The sequence below is a fragment of the Gastrolobium bilobum genome, unplaced genomic scaffold (genome assembly GCF_033153095.1).
Source record: "Gastrolobium bilobum isolate Gb01-03AN ecotype WA unplaced genomic scaffold, APGP_CSIRO_Gbil_v1 utg8591, whole genome shotgun sequence".
Taxonomy (NCBI): domain Eukaryota; kingdom Viridiplantae; phylum Streptophyta; class Magnoliopsida; order Fabales; family Fabaceae; genus Gastrolobium; species Gastrolobium bilobum.
This window is the reverse complement of record NW_026897887.1, coordinates 293,479-316,985: the sequence shown is the minus strand read 5'-3', so window position 1 is coordinate 316,985 and position 23,507 is coordinate 293,479. Positions and strand designations below refer to the sequence as shown.

The 23,507-nt window shown below is 32.8% G+C and overlaps 2 protein-coding genes across 2 annotated transcripts; both read right to left on the bottom strand.

Moving 5' to 3' along the window:
- Nucleotides 1–3,535: 3,535 nt before the first annotated feature.
- On the bottom strand, nt 3,536–13,938 carry LOC133311194 (chaperone protein dnaJ 15-like). Its single transcript, XM_061512201.1, has 12 exons — nt 13,755–13,938; nt 13,509–13,668; nt 12,068–12,191; nt 8,144–8,226; nt 7,957–8,068; nt 7,769–7,873; nt 7,623–7,673; nt 5,408–5,497; nt 5,210–5,318; nt 4,956–5,104; nt 4,811–4,864; nt 3,536–4,256 (listed from the first exon to the last, which is right to left on the bottom strand). The coding sequence occupies exons 2-12, from the start codon at nt 13,631–13,633 to the stop codon at nt 4,020–4,022; spliced, it is 1,239 nt and encodes a 412-aa protein (XP_061368185.1). The 5' UTR covers nt 13,634–13,668; nt 13,755–13,938; the 3' UTR covers nt 3,536–4,019.
- A 637-nt stretch (nt 13,939–14,575) lies between these two features.
- On the bottom strand, nt 14,576–17,142 carry LOC133311216 (uncharacterized). Its single transcript, XM_061512231.1, has 4 exons — nt 15,720–17,142; nt 15,010–15,653; nt 14,697–14,927; nt 14,576–14,581 (listed from the first exon to the last, which is right to left on the bottom strand). The coding sequence occupies exons 1-4, from the start codon at nt 17,140–17,142 to the stop codon at nt 14,576–14,578; spliced, it is 2,304 nt and encodes a 767-aa protein (XP_061368215.1).
- Nucleotides 17,143–23,507: the final 6,365 nt, after the last annotated feature.

The window sequence follows — 23,507 nt, the reverse complement described above, 5'->3', positions numbered from 1 at the left end:
CAATACAGTGAGACACTTCAGAATAGCCCAATCATAATGAATCCTATAAAAAAGAAAAAGGGAAAATAAAAAACAAGTAGGTTTCACATATATAGAAGCATTATTGAACGATGGACTTTTTTCACCACTCACTTGAGACATTTTATTTCTCTTTTCCTTTTGAGTTAATTCATTTATTAAAATTACTAATGTTTTACAATTTCCCAATATTCATGAAGCGTATGACAGGTGATAATTGAAATTAATTAAGCATTATTTTAGTAAACGAATCACTATTTTTTAGATTTTTTTTTTAATAGATAACAATTTAGAGAAAAGAAATGTTGTTCTGTTTCAATAATTTTAAACTACATCAATGGAAATAATTGATAATAAAGTAAGATCGTATTAGTATTTTCCAGTTAACAATGATATTTATATCATACAACTTCACTAAGTAAAAATAGATCTAAAATAGTCTTACATGATCCATATATATTAATAGGGAAAAATATTTGTCCTTTTAAAGGATGTATAGTTATGCCATTTTAAGATAGAGAAAGACATTTAGTATTTTTTATTTAAAATTTAAATTTAAAAAAATCACTTATTTTCTCTCCCGTGATTTTCATTACTTGTGTCTTTCTCTTACTTAAAATAACATAACTCCATGTCTTTTAAAAAGACAAACACTAAACCCTAATTAATATATCAAAACTGAAACTACCTACGAGTAGAAGTGTTTATCAATCGATTCAAATTGAAGTGACCGAACCGAAAAATCGATAACCGAATTAATCGAAAATCGAAAAAAAATTGCAAATTTTAATTTGATTGGATCGGTTTTTCGAAAACCGATCCAATATATTAATCTCGTCTACCTACTTGAGCCAATTCCCTAATCATAGTTTAAAAATTCTAAACCCAAAATCCACTAATCCATTAGCTAAACCCAACAAAATTTATTGGTACATTCTAGCAAGTTTTCGTTATTACCGTCATTGTGATTTAAACCTTTGGATAATATACTACAGAAGTATGAATTTTTTGCTACATAAATATTGCATTTGAATTGAGTTAAGAATTTGTTTTTATTTAGTTTTATAATTTTCACGTCAATGTGATACTACTCTAAAATTTATGTGCCAAAATCTGAAATAAAAAATTATTTTAAGATCTCTCTGTATTAGTAATTGAGATTAATTTTTCTTACTTTGTTATTGTCTAATTTTCCTTCTTATCCATTAGATGATAGATACTTGAAATCGAGTTTACCCAGTTTTAATTTTTTGTTGTACTATATTGAAAATTAGATTATCGTTTATTGATATTTCTAGATTGCACAGTAATCATTATACAAACTTTACAAAGCCAATACATACAAAATATGTGTTATTTGCACAATAATCATCATACAAATTTTAGGCTTTTCAAAAAATCGAAAATCGATCCAATCCAAATCGAATAATATTGGATTGGATGAGATAGGATCGGATTTGAAAAAAAAATTCAAACCGAATGGATAATTACATGATCAAACCGAATGGATTTGATCGGATGATTTTTGCTTTTAAAACCGATCCAATCCGGACCACGAATACTCTTACCTACGAGTCAAGAAAAGCAAAAGCAAGAACTAACTAAATTATTAACTGAATAAAATCCCTCGAATAGTACTTACGAAATTACAATAAAATGCTAACACTTAATTAATGGACAATTATAATTAATTTATGTATCCTAGACAACAGTTGCTTTCCACTTGGAAAGGAAATTTTTCGTACAGTTGTTAATGTTAAAAACTTCCCTAATTCCATATAAAAATTAGCTGGTTCAAATACTTGAAACACTTAAAATTCTTTTCAGATTTGGGTGACATTCCATTTTAGATGGAAATATTATTTTCTTAACTTACTTTTAAGTTAATATATTCGTGATAGTGTGTTAGGTGAGATTGTAACATCCCCCAATTCGAAGAATATCTCCTTGAATTCCTTCCTTTAGTTTTTTATTTTTTATTTTTCACAAAACCTGTTTCAATTCAATTTTTTGTTTTTTTGTTGCAAATAATAACCTGTACGATTAAGAGCTTATGATAGGTCTTATATCAAGCATAATTTTAAAATGATTTATAAAGTTCAAGCTGAATATTTCTTTCAAAAGAACCTAAACACCTTAAGTAAAGGCTTGTACGATTATGAGCTTATGATTGGTCTTATACCGAAAGTTAGTTATAAAAAGGCATATTGTGGTTTGGATGCAAAATCCCACAGGTGCTATTACTTACGAAATATTACTGAAAATGAAGTATTTGAAGTATTTGCTATGAAGCACCGACACTTCAAAAATCCTTACGTGTTGTGTCCGACACTCTCTGATACTTCAACACGTATTATAGAAATTCAAAAAAAGGTTCAAAGGTTTCGTTGTGTTGAGTTTTTAGTTCCAACTACTAGATTCGTTCGATTACGATTACCATTTTATTGAGTTTAATATAAATATTTAGGATATCTTATGTTTCTTTGCAAAATTGATAAATGTTATAAGTTTAGTTTCATTTTTTTGTTAAATTATTGAATATTAAATATAATATACACTACATAAATTAAAAATATTATTTAATATCAAAATGTGTCCTAACGTGTCGAAATTTAATATTTTTTAGAATTAACGTGTCGGAGTGTAGTGTCGTATCGTGTCAGGTGTCAGTATCGGTGCTACATAGAGTATTTGTACTAAAAAATCCTTGTCATAACTTTTTAAACCATAATTAAATAAACATTAAAATATTTGAATACGAAAAAATTAACTTCATTTTACTCCATTTTTTTTTACTGTTAATGATATGCTTATAAATAAATTTATCTCTAGATTAATTTTATTATCTTCACATATTTTTTGTGAATTTTGTTGGGTACTTGCAAAATGCCTGGACATAATTTGCCTCACCCCCTAACTAATCCAGGAGAGAATAAGTTAAACCAACTATAAATGAAAGGCTTCTCCATAAATAGCTCTTTAAACGAGTTTCAAATTTACCATGCATTTCCTTTCTTATGATCGGTGGAAATCTCGTGGCTAATTGAATTTTTTTTTTTTTTAAATATTTCAATCGGTTTATCGTTTCGCGACTAGTCTGATTCGGAAAAAATTCTGGTAATTAAAGTTTTAAACTTCTCCTAGAAATAATACTGAGAGCCGGAGGAGTTTAAAACCTTACAATGTGAGGATTCCAATTCAGTTACAATTGTTTAAGTGTTTGTGTAGCGCACGGGTGTTGGGCTTAATTTGATAGTCCTACGCTGAACCCAAGCTTTTGGGCCTACAAGTTTACTCCCAACCTTTATCATCGGGCTTAATTTATAATAAGCACTAACTAAGCTATAAACCGAACTAATGCATATGGGTAAATTGGATATTTATTATCCTGAAGTTTCAGAAACTAAGACTAGCTGGAAAGGAACACAATTTAATTTTTCTTATACGTTTGCACGTACAAATTACTAAATATTTACAAAACTTACAAGAAGATTACACCAGAATTCTTTATTTCCTAGCCAAATAAAATTAAATGTCCAGAGTGATCTTAATATATCAATCTCATGCAAGATGAGTTATATTGTGTAAAACATTATATACAGCTATTTTTTGTCAGATGGAGCCAGCCTCTTAGATGATAAATAGTAAGGCTGAAGAAAATTGATGTTGCAACAATAAAAAATGTATCAATACAATACCAAAAATCCAAAATTATACTGGGGCTTGAACCCCACAAGCCTACTAAGAAAAAAAAAAAAAACCCAAAATTATGTAAGTTCAGGATGCTACATGGGAATTGGATCATGTATCTAACTAGAAGACAAAAATATATGAAATAATGGGACATACCTTTGAAGGCACCACATAACACATGGAACAACTAACAAACCAATTTCAGACAAGCACTGAAAGCCAAATCATCCACAGGGGCTGCAAAGAGTGATGCCGTGACTGACACTCAAGCTCTGATGATGCAAAGAGAAGAGCAAAATAAGTGCATTTTAACCCAACTTCTTATCAGAACCCTTAAGATTGAGGTTAAACCATTTCTTTTTGCCTGATTTATCCTTTGCATCAGACCCACCATCTTCTCCAGAGCTCTCTACTTTGGAATCTTCGCCAGCAATTTTGCTAGTACTTCCATTGCTTAAGTTACTACCACTCACACTAATATTGGTTGACTTGACAATGGTGAAAGAAGAATGGATAGTGTCCCTTTGTTTCAGAAGTTCGTCTACCTGAGTACCAAATCAGACTTTAAAAGGTCAGAGAGATGATAAAGCATAAGTCGCAACTCTCAACATATAAAAATGGCAAGTGTAGTGTAACTAATAGCTAATGACCACAAATATTTTAATGGTTATACCAAAAAGAGAGTGAGGAAGGGCGAGGGGGGAAAATTAAACAATTAAGTTTTCTATGGGATAGTTGTTTGAGCTACAAGTATAACAAGAAAGGTGATAGAATTTTGCAATTTGCATTGGAAAGCAAGCATAACCTCCTCAAAATATTACAATTTTTCAGGTCTTCCATTTGTGGGTTTCTACAAGCCTTCCAGTTGTTTTTACACAGCATGTTTTAAGACTATACATGTGAGAACTACAGATTAGGGTGTCCTATTTTGGCCAGACCTAGCAAGCAGGTTGACAAAATTTGCAATTGATTTGGCTTGCCACAACTCAATGAAACAGATATACCTTGTTATCGACAATTAATAATATCATTAAGCAAATATGTGCATATCCAGACATGCACTTATGTCGAAACTGTAGCTCAGTATAAAAAAACGTACAGACTGCTTTTCTTGGGTGTATTTGTCAGTAACTTCTTGATAACGCGCTAATGCCTGAAAAGTGTAGTATTAAGAGACATAATACTGTTAGTGCCTCAAAACAAACTTTAAAGTTAAACCATCAAACACTAAAGCCAATAATAACCTGTCTATATTCTGCTTCAAATTGGCGTAGCTCAATCCTCTTTCTTAAAATTTGAGCCTCAATATCCTTAAGTTTTTGAGAGGTATCTTCATATGATTTTGCACAAACTGCCTCGATTGTATAGGAAGCGGTCTTAAAGAAGTTATCTCCTAAATAATATCAACTAGAACCAGTGAGTATCAGAGTATGTAACTCAGTTTACATGAAAAACTATCCTAAGCAAGCAAAAGGACAATAAAACAAAATTTTCAGACCATAAACAGCAAATATGTGAGTGCCAGGCTTTAGTTCCGAGACTTCACAAGGTTGAAGACCTTCCAACTTTTTAAAGAAAGAAGCTTCAGGATCCTTGGCCATTGCTAACTGCACCAAAGCACTAAAAGTAACCACCCTAAGATGCCAAATAAAGGAATATACGGAAAGAAGAAACCTAATAAACATAATTTGCACACCGCATTCACAGTCGAATCCATTCTGTAAACTTGAAAATGTAAGAAATACATCCCAGCACATGTCACCTTGCCAGCCTTCTCACTATCTTCCTGTACAGAGACATTTTATACAATGTTAAATAAATGCATACCCAATTGTGATTGCAGAAACACTATACTATTAAAACTGTGACATACAAAATATAAATATGTTGCACTTATCAAAATTTGAGCAATGAAAAAATCAATCACAAATAGCTTAAGAACAAGCTATATGGTTTATGTTAACAGAATCAATACGAATTACTGCATGCAAGTTTACAGAGCAAGCAACCTCTATCTCTTAATGTTTATGTTAGAATATATTGAGTTATTTGAGTATTTATGGTACGATATCTCGTATATATTGTAGAATCAGTTATGAACCAATTTTGGATTACGTATATTTGGGATTGAATCATTGTAATTAATACTAACACTAACATATACAGATATGTGTAATGTGTGGACTGTTACAAGCATGCAAATTCATCCTTTGGGATTTATTCTCTGAACTTCAAGTGTTTAAGTTTAGTATTTCTCTGATTTGAGCCTAGTATCCAATTATTTTACAACGTCCAGCCGCAAGAAATTTTTGCAGACATTTTGGTAGTTTTGGGGAATAAATAATAATGGATTTGTCCTTATAGTTTGGGCTTTGGAGAAATTTCTCAGAAACTAATTTAGAGGTTTTGGGAGGATTGAAGTCCATGTTCTTTGGAGATGTGCGATTGCAATGTATGCAATGATTTGGGGCCCATGGTTGGAGAGAAATGCCAACATTTTCAAGGATAATTATTTCTGTAACTTTTTCTATGGTATAAACAATAAAGTGATCTTGGTAGCTGTTTTGTGGTGCTCAGTCAGCAGGTATTTCAAAGCATAAGCAGAGTGAGACATCTAACTGGGTGCCTGTGTGTGCACAATGAATGACATCTTCCCATTTGCAGTATTAACATAAAATGCAGGAACTAGGAAGCAAAAGTAATAAGAGAAAACAGTTTCAATAATGTTACTTACAGTAAGGGGCTACTCATCATACACTGAAGGCCAAGTTATTTAAGTATAACTGACAAGTAGGATCTAAGGCCCAAAGGACTTTTATGTTGGGCCTCAGTAGTTATGGTTTAATTACTATTTAATCTATGGACCAACATAAACAGTGTAGTATTATACATTATTCTAGTCACTAAGTTAAATAAGGACTTATAAGTTAAAGATACCGAGAAAACCTATACTTCTGTCATCAACAAGATAACTTCTTAGGTTTGAATCTGACCGCAAGAAAGAGAGTGCAGGGAGAGGGGGAGAGAGAGAGATAAAGAAGCTAAGTTATACATTCATGGATAATGCTTTGACACTCCAACATTCTGGGGACACAATAACAATTGAAGGAAACATCAATAACATCAATCCATAGTCATTTCACTTTCCTAACAATTAGTTTGGAAAATCAGCAAGTCCTTGACAATTGCCATACTTGCAGACTTCAACTCTTCCTCCGGATTGAAGATTTTATGAAAAACTCATAAAGGCCCAAACAGAAGTTTCTTCACATCTTCGATCACAGTCAAATTCAGCAAATTAAATATTTCTCATACATGTGTTGCAAGTGTTACAGATTCATTGATTCAAGAAAATTATGAGAACCAACGCAGATGCCTATTAATGTCCACTGCATTATGTATAAAAGAGTTTTAAAGTGCTGCCTATTACAAGGAGAAAGGTATTAGACAGCTAGTGCCTGGCATATATATTTACCTAGTTGATTGCAAAAAAGAAAAAAATAAGGAATGAATGAGAGAGAGAAATGAAAGTCTTCTTGAATAATCCCCACCCTGGAACAAGTACTTTAGTATAATTTGTAGGAAGGAAATTTTGACACAAAGTGATATAGAGCGAGCCTTGCAGCAACAGTAAGGTTGCTCTTTGTGACCGAAAGGTTACAGATTCAAGTCTAGGAAACAGTCTATTTGCAAAAAGTACAAGGGTAAGACTGCATATAATCAACCCTCATCCCTATCCTTGTAAGTCGGAGAACCTTGTTTACCAGGGTTTGCCCTTTAACAATAGAAGTGATATTTTCTTATCTGGCCCAAAAGTTTTACAAAAACAACCACAGCTTGGTAGAAATACAATGTTAGAAAGACGGAACGGAGAATGAAAGTAGAAGCACTAGAAAAAATATATACACTACCTGCACTGCCAAACCATAACCACCATTTGCATCTTGTTCAAAGTACAGCAACTGAAATTAGCATTCAACATTACAATTCAATACCATATTTGTAACAGACCAACAGACAAAGACAGAGGAATTTATAATAAAAAGGCATGTCATACCTTGAATTTGCTTTGCACAGTTGAAGTAACTCTTATTACAATCCCTGACTCAGCTTGCTGCTCATTTATTGTGACACCAAAAAAATGAGCACATTGCTTTTCTACCTGCAAAAATTGTGACATTAGTTGAAAAATACAACATCAGGAAGACTACTGAATTGCTTCATCAAGATAAAGACCATAAGAACCTTTCCACTAACAGATGACCCAATTGGAAGGGGTCTGACTGTCACTGTTCCATTCAGAGCTTCTTCAAGAACGTTAGCTGAAATGGTGGTCTTGATAGGGACACCCAGCTTGCTATAAACAAATAGAATAAGAAACAATCGAAGCTAAATAAACTTGAAACTCAAGTAGTTCTGTAATAATTCACACCTGAATAAAGCTGCAAACATTGTATTGACAGTTCCAAGATTAGATAAATCAATTTCCATGTCCAGGCCATCAGCATCAAGTGCCTGATATTTATTGCCATAAAATTGCTTAACTAAAAGAATGTAATAGAACCGTGTAAGAACAAATGAGGAACTGGTTAATTGCAAAAATAAGAATCTACCAAAAGAAACCAAGACAGGAAACAGAACATACATGCAATCTGTAATGAAACAAATGGGGCAGATTTCACACTACAAAGATGTAATTTCCAAATTTGATTTCGTAAATGAAACAAGTGTAGATATATAAACCACTTTTATTCCACCTTGCACAGAGAAAATATGTGATGCAAGCAGCAGCAAAATCCAGGAGTTGTTTGATTAAAGAAACACAGGTCTCACTAATTTGGTTTAATTTTTATATTTGGGTTAATTGTAAATTGTAGTATTTCAGGGGTATTTTAGTAGTTTGCTAATAGGATCTTAAAGTTGACTATTTAGATGTGTCTATTATACAATGGCTTTTTCTTAATCTACTATAACAGTAAAGCAGAAAATTAAGTAACGATTATGGATTCTTCCCCTCAATGGACTGGCCAATTGAGAAGGAAATTACAACTCACACCTATCCCTTACAGCAACTAAGGCATTACTCTTCCCAGTGCTCTTACCCAACACCCATACAATATTCTTCACACCCCTCTCCACTACCCGTAACTAACTTATATTACTCACTCCTCTCTTCCCCTCTCTCCAATATTTTCCTCTCCATTCATTGCTTGCCATGTGTCACTATCGGCAACTAACTGTGGTTTGTCCTTACCCCTTTCTTTATGGGCCTTCCGAGTGTACACTTGGTCATATGGTTTGAGAGGCCCATCAGGCCTTAAGTTGTGGACAAATAGGGGACCAAGTTGAACTAGTTCTATATAAATCATAGAACCAATTCAACTCAAAAGTTTAAACTGTTAGGTGAGGCTACATTAATGATTTTATATATCTCAACACGCCCCCTCACACCAGAGCCCACTGGGCTTGAAGGGTGGACGATGCACAGGCCCACCTACCTGTGCGAAGAAAGAAATTCCACTAGAAAGAAAGTGGGGGGCGGTGAGAATCGAACCCGATACACCGAGGCTCTGGTACCATGTAAAGAATCAATTCAACTCAAAAGCTTGAGTTGTTGGGTGAGGCTACATCAATGGTTTTATATATCTCAACACGCCCCCTCACACGAGAGCCCACTAGGCTTGACGGGTGGACAATGCACAGGCCCACCTACTTGTGCAAAGAAAGAAATTCCACTAGAAAGAAAGTGGGGGGCGGTGAGGATCGAACTCGTGACCTTGTGGTCACTGAAGCTCTAATGCCATGTAAAGAACCAATTCAACCCAAAAGCTTAAGCTATTAGATGAGGCTACCTTAACGATTTTATATATCTCAACATAACCAATGCAAAGACATATCATGAACGAAGAGATTATGATACGATACGTCCACCTTATAGAAAGAAATTTAATTCAAGCTGAGTCAGCAACCAGGCAATTAGTAGGGAATATTCTCAATAATGACATGAGCAATTCAGTTAGAGGAGAGAGAGAAAGGATTGCTGACATGGAAGTTAGTTGGGAACGCTATGTATACGTGAGGGAAGGTAAAGGAAAGGGCATCAAGAAATTGGGACACACTTGGGCTGGGATTGGGAGAGACCTCTGGAGCCTCTCAAATTGCTCCAGAAACATACATATATTTACTTTCTTGCATTTTTACCTTTTCCGTATTCTTTTCTGTTTTACACCATAACTTGTATTGTTGTTGCTAAATTACCAACGATAGTCAATACACAGCTTCATTTTTCCATTCAATTCTTATTTCAGCTTTTTGGTTCTTTTCATATTATATTTAGGAAAATGCTAGCGCAATCTAACATTTTTTTTATATAAATTTCATAGACAAAGAATAGAGTATAAGGTATTTAGAAGATAAGGGATCCACTATAACAAAAGAGGGAAAAATAAAACAACAAAGAAAAAGATAAAATATTGTAAAATGTCAATTCAGCCGAAAAGCTTAAGCTATTAAGCGAAGGCCATATTAATAGCTTTATATACTATATCACTAACACACACTCTCACGCAAGATCCCTTGGACTTAAAGTGTGAATAATGCATAGGCCAATTTTTTTGTTATACCTTGTGCTGATTTTAACTTACTTTTTAAGTTTATTGGAAAACGGGAGCAGTATGGATCGAACTCATGACTACTTGGTCACAAAGGCTCTAATACTATGTAAAGCAACTAATCCAACCTAAAAACTTAAGCTGTTAGGTGAAGCACCATTATTATTTTATATATTATATTATTCCTTAACACATAACCTTAAGCTAAGAGGCTTATAAGAGTCCATTATTTAGTGTTTGAAACATGATTTTTTAAAAAAAAAATTCAGGCCCACCACACCAAGAGCCATTTTTTAGTTGAAACACGGAAATTAAACCTTTTTATTAGTAGAATGGGGCAGGAATCAGACTCTAGAGCACTTGAATCATACTGATATCATGTAAAGAACCAATTCAACCAAAAAACTTAAGTTGTCGAGTGAATGCCACATCAATGGCTTTATATGTTATATCTTAACAAATATAAATGGAGAAAAGCTGTCCAATTCCTTAGCATATCTGCTTAGGAAAACCCATTAAAAGTACCATGTGTTTCTACACCAAATTGAAGCCAATCACCTAATCTTATCCAAAAAATAATTTGTTGAGCCAAAGACCCGGCTTAAAAATGCGAGAAAATAAAAGATAAAAGAACAAAGTCAATGACCTAAAAGAGACTCCAATTTAGAAAATTCCCTATCATTTGAGTTACAAGAAAAGTGGAAATCCCAAGAAAAATGGAATCTTCAAACTGTAGAAATTGTACCTTCATCTAACATATTGTGATGCCTATATTTCTCTATAGTCAAAAACCATAAACTCTCATCCTAAAATTTTCCCAAATTCCTATCAAATCATGAAGTTAACTCTTTGCAGAAACTGTTCACTGCATCCTAGCAGCCACCAATTGATCATTCGAGCGTCATTTTTTTCCTGCAACAAACCCTGCCCCAGCATATCCTGATGAGCCCTCGACTTCACTAATTTTTAACCTTTAGTTCCCATGAAAACCCTATTGGATCTTTTAAATCCTATACTTTCTGTTTTGCCTCTGTCTCCTGAATGTATACAGGGGAAAACATAAGACATCCTTGAAAGTCAAATTATAGATCACTGAAAAGGTAAGAATTGAAGTTTGAGCAATGTGTGTCAAATGCAATCACATGACGGTGAGGCCTATTTATATAATGTGGGACTAATAACACAAAACCTATGTATATATTCTTCCAACAGTAAGATTCCAAAAGGACATGCTCTACACAGAAAATGCAATAAGTCATTACAATTACCATTCTTTTGGGCAGAGGGGTTGTCAGTGGGAGGTAGTGAGAGTCTGTGATTTAGGGAGTTGATACGAATGGGAAATTGTAATCTACCATTTCTATAAGTTCTTTTTTCTGTTTCCTATATATCTTATTCCTTTTCCAAGGGCCAAGACCAGGGACTCTAGTTTGATACCAAAGCAGTCACCAATGACGTTGACAAAATCATATATTTCGTTGGTGTCAAGTCCATATATATTAACTCCTAGTAGGAATGACTAAAACAGATACATTCTGGCACTACAGGAGTAACAACAAAGACCTTACATAAGTTATAGGATGGTTCGAAAATCTCCTGGATTTAGAAAAATTTAACAATTCAGGTTAATTAGTATATTTTAATTTTCATATTATAGGAAGGATAATAACAGAAAAACAAAAAGAGTTTAGCAAAAAGAGCTATGGATTATAAAGGATAGGACAGGAAGGAAAAAAAAAGGGGACCTCAAATCCTGCACTGTCATACTGCCGTCTCTTCTCTGGATCAGACAAAATACTATAAGAATATGCAACCTCTTTAAATAGTTCTGAAGCTTCAGGATTGTTGGCATTCTTGTCAGGGTGATACCTGCCAATTATATGAAGAAGTATCACAATATATACAGATACGTTAGAAGATCCCACATATGTTCAATATCATCATTGTCATTCTTATCCAATAAATAACTGTTAAGAACCAATTCAATCCAAAAGCTTAAGCTATTGGGTGAGGCTACATTAATGGTTTTATATATCTCAACACGCCCCCTCACACGCGAGTCCATTGGGCTTGAAGGGTGGACAATGCACAGGCCCACCTACTTGTGCGAAGAAAGAAATTCCACTAGAAAGAAAGTGGGGGGCGGTGAGGATCGAACCTGATACACCGAGGCTCTGATACCATGTTAAGAACCAATTCAACCCAAAAGCTTAAGCTGTTGGGTGAGACTACATTAATGGTTTTATATATCTCAACAATAACTAACCAGAACAAAATGGGAGCACAAATAAAAAGCTGATTAGAATATCTTTTTATTACTTTAACTGATTTGTTCTTGCTCTCTGCACCCTTCCCCTTCTTGAAAAAGGAAAAGAAAAAGAGACACAACAACGCAGCCAATGCAAGTTACAAGTCTTTCACGTTGCCAAGCACTAACAAATCTATCATGCTAAATGATACGTCGAAAGACAATTAGCTGTTACCACATATACCAGAACCAGCAGCATAGGCGCATGGCTGTAAAGAATGATCTCAAGAATTTTGCAAGACCTCGCTATCAATTTCAATTCAAGGAATGCTATAATGATAGGATATCATTTATCTCCTTTTTCTTCTTTTTCACTAAAAAATGGTGAATATTTAGAACTAAAAATACTTATACTGTATACATCAACAATCCCAGAACATCAAAGAGAAATTCAAGTTTTTCCACTCATTCGGTCTATCAGTCAGTGCAACATGTAACCCACTAGGTTATTAAATAAGAATGCTCATCACCTTGTACGGTTCTTCAGTTCTTCTGTCATACTTAAAAATATTATGTGTGTTAAGGTCTTACACATAATAAACTCAGAGAGAAGCCTACTTCTCTATTTATAAAAACTATTTACAAAACAAAAACAAAACACCATCTGGAATCCAAACAAGATGTAGAAATAACTAATCCAATACAGAGTTAAAGTAAATAACCATAAAAAACAAAGATACATTTAGGCTTGTAAGTAGCTGACAGCAAAGACCCAGCAATGACAGAAAACAAAAGAACTTCCTTTAGAACAAACAAACCTTATGTAACAAGTGCCCACATACAAAATTAACCAGTAAAGTGCCAAAACACAAATGGGAATTTGAAATTAAAAAATTAAAAAAAAAAAAAAAAATTAAGGGGAAAACGAGGGTACATACTTTAGAGCAAGTTTTCTGTAGGCCGTTTTGATTTCCTGATCAGTGGAGTCTCTTGACACAGAAAGAACCTCATATGGATCACGCCGAATTGCTGGGGTAGAAGCTCCTTCCATCTTGGAACCCATACCCTTTCCTCTCTCTTACACACACCACCTCAACACTAAAATTTTAAAAAAAAAAAAAACAAATAAATAAAAATTGCACCTTTTTGCTTTCAAAAGCTATGGTACTATGTCATTAACCTACCCAACTGCTCCAATAACTCAAAGCGCCATTGGATCGCTAATGGGTTCCTTGAAATGGGTAAAAAAAGGCAAATCTATGAACTGGAGTTTGAGATCTAAGCTCTAAACATAGAAGTTAGAAATGAAATGAATGGAAAAAAGGTTTATTTTTTCTGATTTCGTTTTCCTCAGTTTGCGCTGGCAATGCTTTTGATCGTTTTGTTTTGTCTGAAGTCTAAACAATGACGCAAAACTTTTGTTTTTTATATCATGTTTACAAATTTTTTTATTTTTTAGAGTAAATACTTTTTTTTATCCCTAACAAAAAAACATGGTCCTCACTTTAATTCTTTATAAAAATAAATTAGTCATTAGTCTCTAACAAATTCAAAATGAACCCATTTTAGTCTTTTTGAGGAACTAATATAGGTCTTTTTTGAATTTGACCACAAATTCAACTAAATAGGTCCACTTTGAATTTGTTAGGGACTAACTGACTAATTTATTTTTGTAAGGGACTAAAGTAGGGACCGTGTTTTTTGTAAAGAAAGTTTAAATCAATGCTTTATGTACAAGGTTATGAACTCGCTCATAATCTAGTTGCTTCTATAACAAGCTACAGGCAATAGTTTGACCAATCATTCCCCCTAAATGTTACCAATCCTCCAAAACAAATATGAGAATAAACTCCAGTACATCCATACATCATCATTCTATTTATAATGGTGAATAAAAAAGTCAACATTACATGTACAGAAGGGAAAGCTCTCATCTCTAGAGATTAACTTATTTGAGAATGTCACATCTGCAATCAATCCTCTCTTTTTAAGCCAGAATATAGCATCAAAGCTGAAAGCAAATCGCAATAAAAAAAGTAGTATATGAAACATGAATTAAAGCAAAAATGAATAGAACAACACAATAAAAAATACCAGATAACAACAAAAATAATAGAAGCTAATACCACGTTGGCAGTAGAAGACGACAAAAGCATTCTTCGATTTTTCATTCTTTGAAAATATTGCATTATATCTTCATCATCAATATTATCAAACATATCACGTTCAACATAAGTTAGCATGCATGCGTTAAACCAATCATCACTTATCCGATTGCGCAACTTATCCTTAACAAAAGTCATTGCAGAAAAAACTCGTTCAACACTAGCAGTTGCTACCGGTAGAACGAGTGCCAACTTTATCAACAAATAAACCAATGGATAAACAATATCCTTTCTCTTCTCAACCAAATTGACAAAAATCAGAATCAGCTCTTACATCAACAAATAAATTACCAAGACTTGAAGAAAGAAAAGGAATATATGCAAGCTCATTAAACTCCAAAGGATAAAATCTAGCAAACTCAATCAACTTTTCTTTGTTAAAACTAGCAAATGAATCACGAGGGTCAAGACAACTCAAACACTCAAGCAACTTCGTATTGACATTATCAAATCGATCACCCAACTCTTGAACCTGAGTATCTATCATTGTATTAAATAACTCCACCTTAAAGTAGTGCAAGAATGTGAATGATTCCAATCTCCGTCTTGATCTTCCTTTAGGATAATAAACATCCTCCATATTTGGAATGTCAATATCATATTTATTTGCAAAAATGTTCGTTTCTTGAAGCAATTCATCAAAACCATTATCTCTCACCTCTTGTAAACGAGACTTGACAACCTTCACTAAACCAATTGCATTTAAAAGGTCTTGATCTTTTCTTTGTAATGCTTGTGACAACTCATAAGAAATCCCCAAGATAAGTTGCATAAGATGCAACAAGAATGCAAACTCATAATCCTCCATGGCATACAAAATGCAACCTGCATCAGTTCTTGCAGCATCATTCCTAGGCTCGTCTTCAATAATTTTCATCAAGGAAATTATTGGAGAAAATAATGAGATAACACTTGTAACTGTACCAAAATGGGAACCCCAACGAGTGTCTCCAGGTCGCTTTATGGTTGTCTCTTGATTTAAACCTTTTCCAGTTGGTATTTCACCGCGAGCAATTCTTTCAACTATATGCTCATATTGATTCATTTGAAGAATTTCCTTCCGCTTGCATGAACCCCCCACAACGGTAGCCATCTTTTGAAGCATGTCAAAAAATTCTTGAATCTTTTTGTGATGTTTTGCAACCTTCACAAGTGCCAATTGTAACTGATGAGCAAAACAATGAATGTATAATGCAGATTTGTTCTCTGCCAAAATCAAACTCTTAAGCCCTTTGAATTCACCCCTCATATTACTAGCACCATCATAGCCTTGACCACGACATTTAGACAAACTTAAACCAAGTTTAGAAAACAGCCCATCAATCGCTGCTTTTAGTGATTTTGCAGTAGTATCTGAAACATGAATTATGCCAATAAAACATTCAACAATGGACCCCTTTCTGTTTACATACCGAAGTACAACTGCCATTTGTTCTTTAATTGCAACATCACGAGCTTCATCAACTAGCAAGGAAAAGTAATCATTGCCGAGATCAGTAATTATTGCTTTAACAGTCAAATCAGCACAAGCTTGAGCAAGATCTTTCTGAATTTTTGGTGAAGTCATTTTGTTATTATCGGGGGCATTTTGCAAGACCACATGACTCATCTCCTTATTTGGCTTAGTATAAAACTTTAGAGTTTCAAGAAATAAACCTTGTTTATTTGAACTTTCAGATTCATCATGTCCCCGAAAAGGCTGACCATTTCGTAGTAAGTATCTAGCACAATCTAAAGAAGCTTTCAGGCGAATACGGTAATCAATTCTTTGTTGTTCAGAAATATTTGAAAAGGCAATATCAATATGTTGGTTTTGCTTCATCAAATCTTGACCAGCTTGATAAGATCTATTGTGAACACTCCTATGATCTCCAACATGAACTTTGATTCTATCCTTCTTCTGCCAATTTTTGAACCCCACACCGACAAATGCCTCCTTCGCTGAACCACTACCTCTAACCTCCATATCAAATAGATAACAATATAAGCAAAAACATGCATCTCGTGATACACTATACTCCAACCAAGAACCAAATTCTTCATACCACTTAGAATTGAATCTACGCATTTTTCCAAACATTTCCGTTTGAGGGAATGGTTTAAGAATTGGTTGAGTTGGACCCTTGAGCAAATAAGCTCTCCGAATATCCTCTCTCTCTATAGGATTTGATGTCATTGAATAAATTGAAGGTCTTTTTCCTGGATCCGTTTCAAGATTTTCTATATTAATTTTTGCTTCAGGTGGTGATTGAAAACTTTGAAATTGAGATGCTTGTGGTGGTACACTTTGTCTTTGAGATTGAGGAGAATTTTCAACAATTGAAACATTTTGTCTATGAGGTTCATAGGATTCAGGTTCTGTATTTGTGCTCTTTTGACGTTTGAAATAAGATTGTATCCCTGACATAATTTTTCCAAGACCTGTGAAGGGTACAGAAAAATAATAGAGAGAATAAGTTAGTACTTTTTTATCCCAAATAAATATTATATGGATTCAAAATTGCAATATGGATTCAAAATTCACTATATCTGCCTGATATGATCAACGGACTTCCAAATGACAGGTCTGGAATATGAAATGGGAACAACTGCAATAATCAAAATATAGTTTAAACTTCAAATATCAAAGAGATATAACATATAAACATTTGATAATGACAGATGACAGAAAAATATATATTTGATAAAAGTCCTTTTCCTTACCCAATACTTTATTATCTAATTATTTGAATATTAGGTTGCTTTTACAAACTTTGATACGTATAATAGAGAGAATCCCAAGATTTCAAACTTGGTGTTAAAAAGCCGTTTCTTATTAATTAAATAACCAAAAGGCTGGGGACTATGAGGCTTTCATTTATATTTTTGTTGAGGCAAATGTTTGTGGAAAACTTTTATGCTTAAAGGAAATGCTTTTCTCAAATTCACAACTAGTGGGGAACTTTATTCACATTCTGTTCTAAGAATAAATTGAGTAATTAGCTCATTATAATATGATTGAACCAAACTATTTAGATGTGAACAATGATGTATATTTAGATTGAACCAAGCTATATTTATAGATTTTATCTAACCGACTTTTCCTAATATATATTATAATATTTAAACTTCTACCACTTTCTTCAATTTTCCACAGCCTTCTTTTTCTTCTTGCTTTTCAAAATTGTCTTCTCTTCTTTTTTTGTTTCTTTGACTAATTTATATTATTTAACCAACTTCTACAACTTTCTACCAATCTGTTGCCAATTTCCGTGTTTTTCTGGTAGATGGTAGATAGCTCTTATAGCTTCTTCATTTTTCTAGACTAACAATAGGAAAAAATTGATTTCCAACAATTAGGACTCAAATGAAATGAAAGCTCACAGAGCCATAAAGTTATAAAATGGCAATGACAAAAGAACCAAGAACTACACAACAAAAGAACTAAGAACTACACAGCAACAAAAAAAACAACAAAAAAATTAATGAGGTGGAGCTTGCCTCAAAAGCCAAATCTGCTTGCCTCAAAAAAATTAGAGTTTTGATGTGCTTGCCCTCAAATCTGCGCTCAAGCTGCGCTGAATGGAAGGAAAGATGCTGAATGGAAGCCAAATCTGCGCTCAAATCCGCTTGCCCTCTTTTGCAGAAAGAAAAATGAGTGAGAGCGTAGGGTGAGAGAGGCTTGCCCTCTTTTGCAGAAAGAAAAATGAGTGACAGAGGTACGGTGAGAGGCTTAGCTGTGAGAGAAAGTATAAAAAAAAATAAAAAAATTTACAAATTTACAAATTTCCTGTGTCCGCACGTGCGGTCATTTGACCCAACGTGGGTCCGCGCCTGGTTGGATGTCCATAATCATATGATTGTTGGATATGACTATTATGATCGTTGGATATTCAACCCCAATTATAAACATTGATGAAGTAATTATGGTCATTGATTATATTGTAACTTATCATGTGATGTGAGCATATAAATAAAGACATGTACAAAGAATCAAGGTGTATTACAATATAACAAGAATATATTTCTCCTATCTCTCTCTTATTTCCATATACTTTCTTTCAGTTATCTTTCTTATCTTTATTTTCTTACAATACGTTATCAGTAGCACGATACTCTCCCCAAAAAGAGAATCGCAATCCAAAAGTGATCTTGTGGGTAGTTCATTCTATTAGACTCTATGTTCATTATATTCGGCCTGTTCATTCTATTTCTTTTTTATATTTTTCAACTTGATGTTGCATCTTTCATGATTCTGCTATACTTTATTTGATTTGTCAAAAAACAATCATTGTACATATGATTCTACTTAACTTTATTCGATTTTGTGGTTATTAGTGTTTTTGTGTAACCATATTTTTTTTAAACATTGTGATATTACTTGTACATATTATATCATTGCATCCCTGTTAGTTTTTTTTTACTGTTGGTTATTTTATTTTATTTTTAATGTTCGTGCGTATTGTTGCTGTAGGTTATTTTATTTTATTTTTTGTGTTCGCGAGTATTGTTATGGTTGCAATCTTTGATTTTTGAGCTTTTGGGAGTTAGGTAATGGAAGCCGAGTATGATTTTGTATCTCTCGCTGGTTTTTGCTCGTAAATTTGAAATTCTTAGTTCAATTTTATGTATGTGTTTACTTGTATGATTAGTCTTATGTATACTTATTATTTTATGTTGTTTAGAATATGTTTCAAACTATATGTCCTTTTTTTTTGGAAATACTATATGTCCTTTTATCTTTTCTTTTTTTGGCTAAAAAAATCTGATGATTATGATTGTGGTTAGAATTATGATTGGTATTGTTTAATGGCAATTACAACTATTCAAAACTATTGTTTAAATTACAAAATGTTATGAAGTTATTTGAAACATTTCAGCATTTATGAGCATAATATTATTACCTTCATGATTTAAAGTTGTTGTTTAGTTTCAGCATTAATGATATTGTTATATTCAAATTTATGTTTTAAGATTATCGTTATTAGAATCATTTCAAATATTATTGTACTGAATATTGTATTATTTATACACTTTATAAGCCTTACGTATAAAGTAAAATTTATTTTAACCCTTATTTTCTTTTATATTAGTCAACATTATGTCAAATCTTACAAAACTTGAATTTGATGCTATTGATATAACCAGCAAAAAAAATTTGGTATGGGTCCTTAATGTTGAAATCCACCTCGATGCTAAAGGTCTTAGGGATACAATTATGAAAGAAAAGGAAGCATCTAATCAAGATAAGGCGAAGGCCATAATTTTCCTTCGCCATCATCTCCACGAAGGGTTAAAGACTGAATAGTTTACTCTGAAAGATCCACTTGAATTGTGGAATAATTTAAAAGAAAGGTATGACAATCAAAAGATGGTCATCCTGCCTAAAGCTCGCTATGATTGGATGCATTTGAGGTTGCAAGATTCCAAAACTGTAAGCGAGTACAACTTTGTAGTTTTTAAAATTAGTTCTTAGTCGCACCCGAACTCTGGATTATTCCCATAGGCGGCTCAAAGAGTCGAACCCGTGGGGATACCGGGGGGTTCTGATTCGCCTCAAAGAAATAATTAGGATTAGTTTTCAAAAAAAAAAAAAGTTCTTAGTTAAAGTTACGTGGAGAAAATATTACTTATGAGGACTTATTGGAAAAAAATATTTTCCACTTTTCATGCTTCAAATACGTTGTTACAACAACAGTACCGTGAAAATAACTTTAAGAAATATTCTGAATTGATATCATGTCTCCTTGTGGTTAAGCAAAATAATGAGCTACTAATAAAAAATTATGAAGCTCATCCCACTGGATTTTCTTCATTCCCTGAAGTGAATGCAACAACTCATAATAAGCTTGAAAGGAGACAAAATTTTAGACCCGTCACGGACGTGGACGTGAGCGAGGCAAGGGGCCAAATATTTAGCGGACTATTATGGAAATAAACAAGAGAACAATAAGGGCCCTCAAAATAACGCTTCAAGGAGTAAATATAATATCTGCCATCGATGTGGTATGAAATGCCATTAGGCACGAATCTTTTGTGCTCCATAACATTTTGTCAAACTTTATCAAGCCTCAATCAAGAAGAAAGAAAATACTGTGGAGACAAATTTGACCTTCAAAAATGATACTGAAGCAAATTTTGCTTATAAAGAGGATGATTTTGCTAGCCTTACAGATATTACACTTTTGGATGTTGCAAACTTCTTTTAAGATAATAATGATGTTATTTAATTAGCTTATTTCTTTTTAATGTAATTCTTCCTTTAGTTTTATTTCTTTTCCTTTACATGTCTTTTGATGCATTTTATTCTAATGAAGAACATGGATATTTATTTAATTAGTGTGTTTCTTTTAAATGTATTTTTTTCTATTCTTTTAATTTTATTTCTTTTCATCTACATGACTTTCAATGCATTTTATTTTATTTTAATGAAGAATATGGATATTTCTAAACATTCAAATGGACCCAAGGTCAATGAAGATGATATATGCCTCGCAGATTGTGCTACCACTCACACGATATTAAGAGATAAAAAATATTTCTCTGATTTGATAATGGAAGAAGGCCATGTTAACACAATAACTGGTAATACAAAATTTGTTGAAGGCTCCGGAAGAACAAGTCTTTTATTACCTGGAGGGACCAAAATCAATATAAATGATGCATTACTTTATAATAAGTCCCCAAGAAACTTATTAAGTTTCAAAGATATTCGCCAAAATGGCTATCATATAGAAATTACAAATGATGACAATTGTGAATATCTTTATATTACTACAAAAGTAGCAGGTAAGAAATGCACATTAAAAAAATTACCTATCTTTTCTTCCTGTTTGTACTACACAAATATTCACATGGTTGAAACACATGTCATGTTAAATCAAAAGACAAATTATGATAGTTTCATTATTTGGCATGATTGATTGGGCCATCCCGAATCAAATATGACGCGAAAAATAATTGATAATTCATATTGTCATCCATTGAAGAACCATAAGATTCTTTAATTCAATGAATTTTCTTGCGTTGCTTGTTCTTAAGGAAACTTATTACTAGACCATCACCAGCTAAAGTTGGGATTTAATGCCCTTCATTTTTGGAACACATTCAGGGTGATATACGGGGACCCATTCACCATCATATGTACCATTTAGATATTACATGGTTTTAGTAGATGCATCTACAAGATGGTCACATGTATGTTTATTATCAACTGGCAATTTAACATTTGCGAGATTGCTTGCTCAGATAATAAGATTAAGAGCACAATTTCCAGACTACACAATAAAGATAATTCGTCTCGATAATGCTGGTAAATTTACATCTCAGTCTTTTAATGATTATAGTATGTCAACTGGAATCACAATTGAACAACCTATTGCTCATGTTCATACCCAAAATGGTTTAGTTGAATCATTTATTAAACATCTCCAATTAATAGTTAGACCATTGCTTATGAGAGCAAAACTCCTTATTTCAACATGGGGATATGTTATTTTACATGCAACATCATTTGTACACATTAGACCAATAAGTTATCAAAAGTTCTCCTCATTATAATTGGCTTATGGTCAAAAGCCAAATATCTCCCATCTTTGAATTTTTGGATGTATTGTTTATGTTTCAATTGCTCCAAATCATTATATGAATTACATGTGGCAAAACTTTCCACAGAATGACTTTGAATTATGATATAGTATAGATATATAGGAATTAATTTATCTCAAATAATTTTTTTATAAATAACAAGTCATAGAATTTACCATTGAATTAAACGTATTTATAAAATATTACATTATTTCAACATTATTTAATATTTCATGATAAATTAAAACAATATATAGTTTTTAAAATATATAAAATAAGAAATAATTGATTTTATTCTATTAATATTAAAATTTTATGATATTTGATAATTATAATTTAACAATTTAATCAATAAAAATAAGATTTTATCTAAAATTTTTGATTTACAAATGTACACGAGTGTTAAATCTCATATAAAAATTGATTTACACACATATATAAAAGCTGTTATAAATTATAAATTCTGGTAATAATTTCCTCAATTCCAATAATTGAAAGGGTCAAAAATCAAAATACTAAAGCCTAAATTAAGTCCATTAACCCATCTTTAGATAACCAGACTATAATTTCTCTTTCAAAGAGTTTCTTCTTCTTCTTCCTTGTGTCCTTCATCTCTGCAACTACATCACAGGTCAATCATTACGGGCTTCCATGGCAAGTGGTTCTTTTTTTTCTTTCTCCGTCTATTTTCTCTCGTCTTTCATTTGTCCAATTTTTCTAGATTTGGATCGCGCTCCAAATCATTAAAGTATCAAGATTTGATGGGGGTTAATTATTGGGAGCGAATTTGATGACTAAAATATAGACAAGTTGTATTTGAATGAATAACAGTTTGGTTGTTAAAAGTAATTAAGATTCAAGCTGCTATGGTAATAATTTATAATTTATGTTTAAGTTGATTTGTGATTTAAACAAGATAAATAACCATACTAATCACTTCACATCAGATCCAAATAATACAATATATTTCAAATATGTCGTATCCCAGCATGCTGATTGACAAAAGTAAAGTTGAATTTCTAAATTGAAGAGCTTCGATGAGGAACTAGATTTGATTACAATCATATAAACATGGCCTATTTATATGCTTCCGATTGGGAATTATTTATTTATTTGTGAAAGCTTTGATTGGAGTTTTAATGTGCAGAGGATGCATATAAATTGCGTTGTGCATTAGAAATTAGTAGAAGAATCTGTACTTTTTAT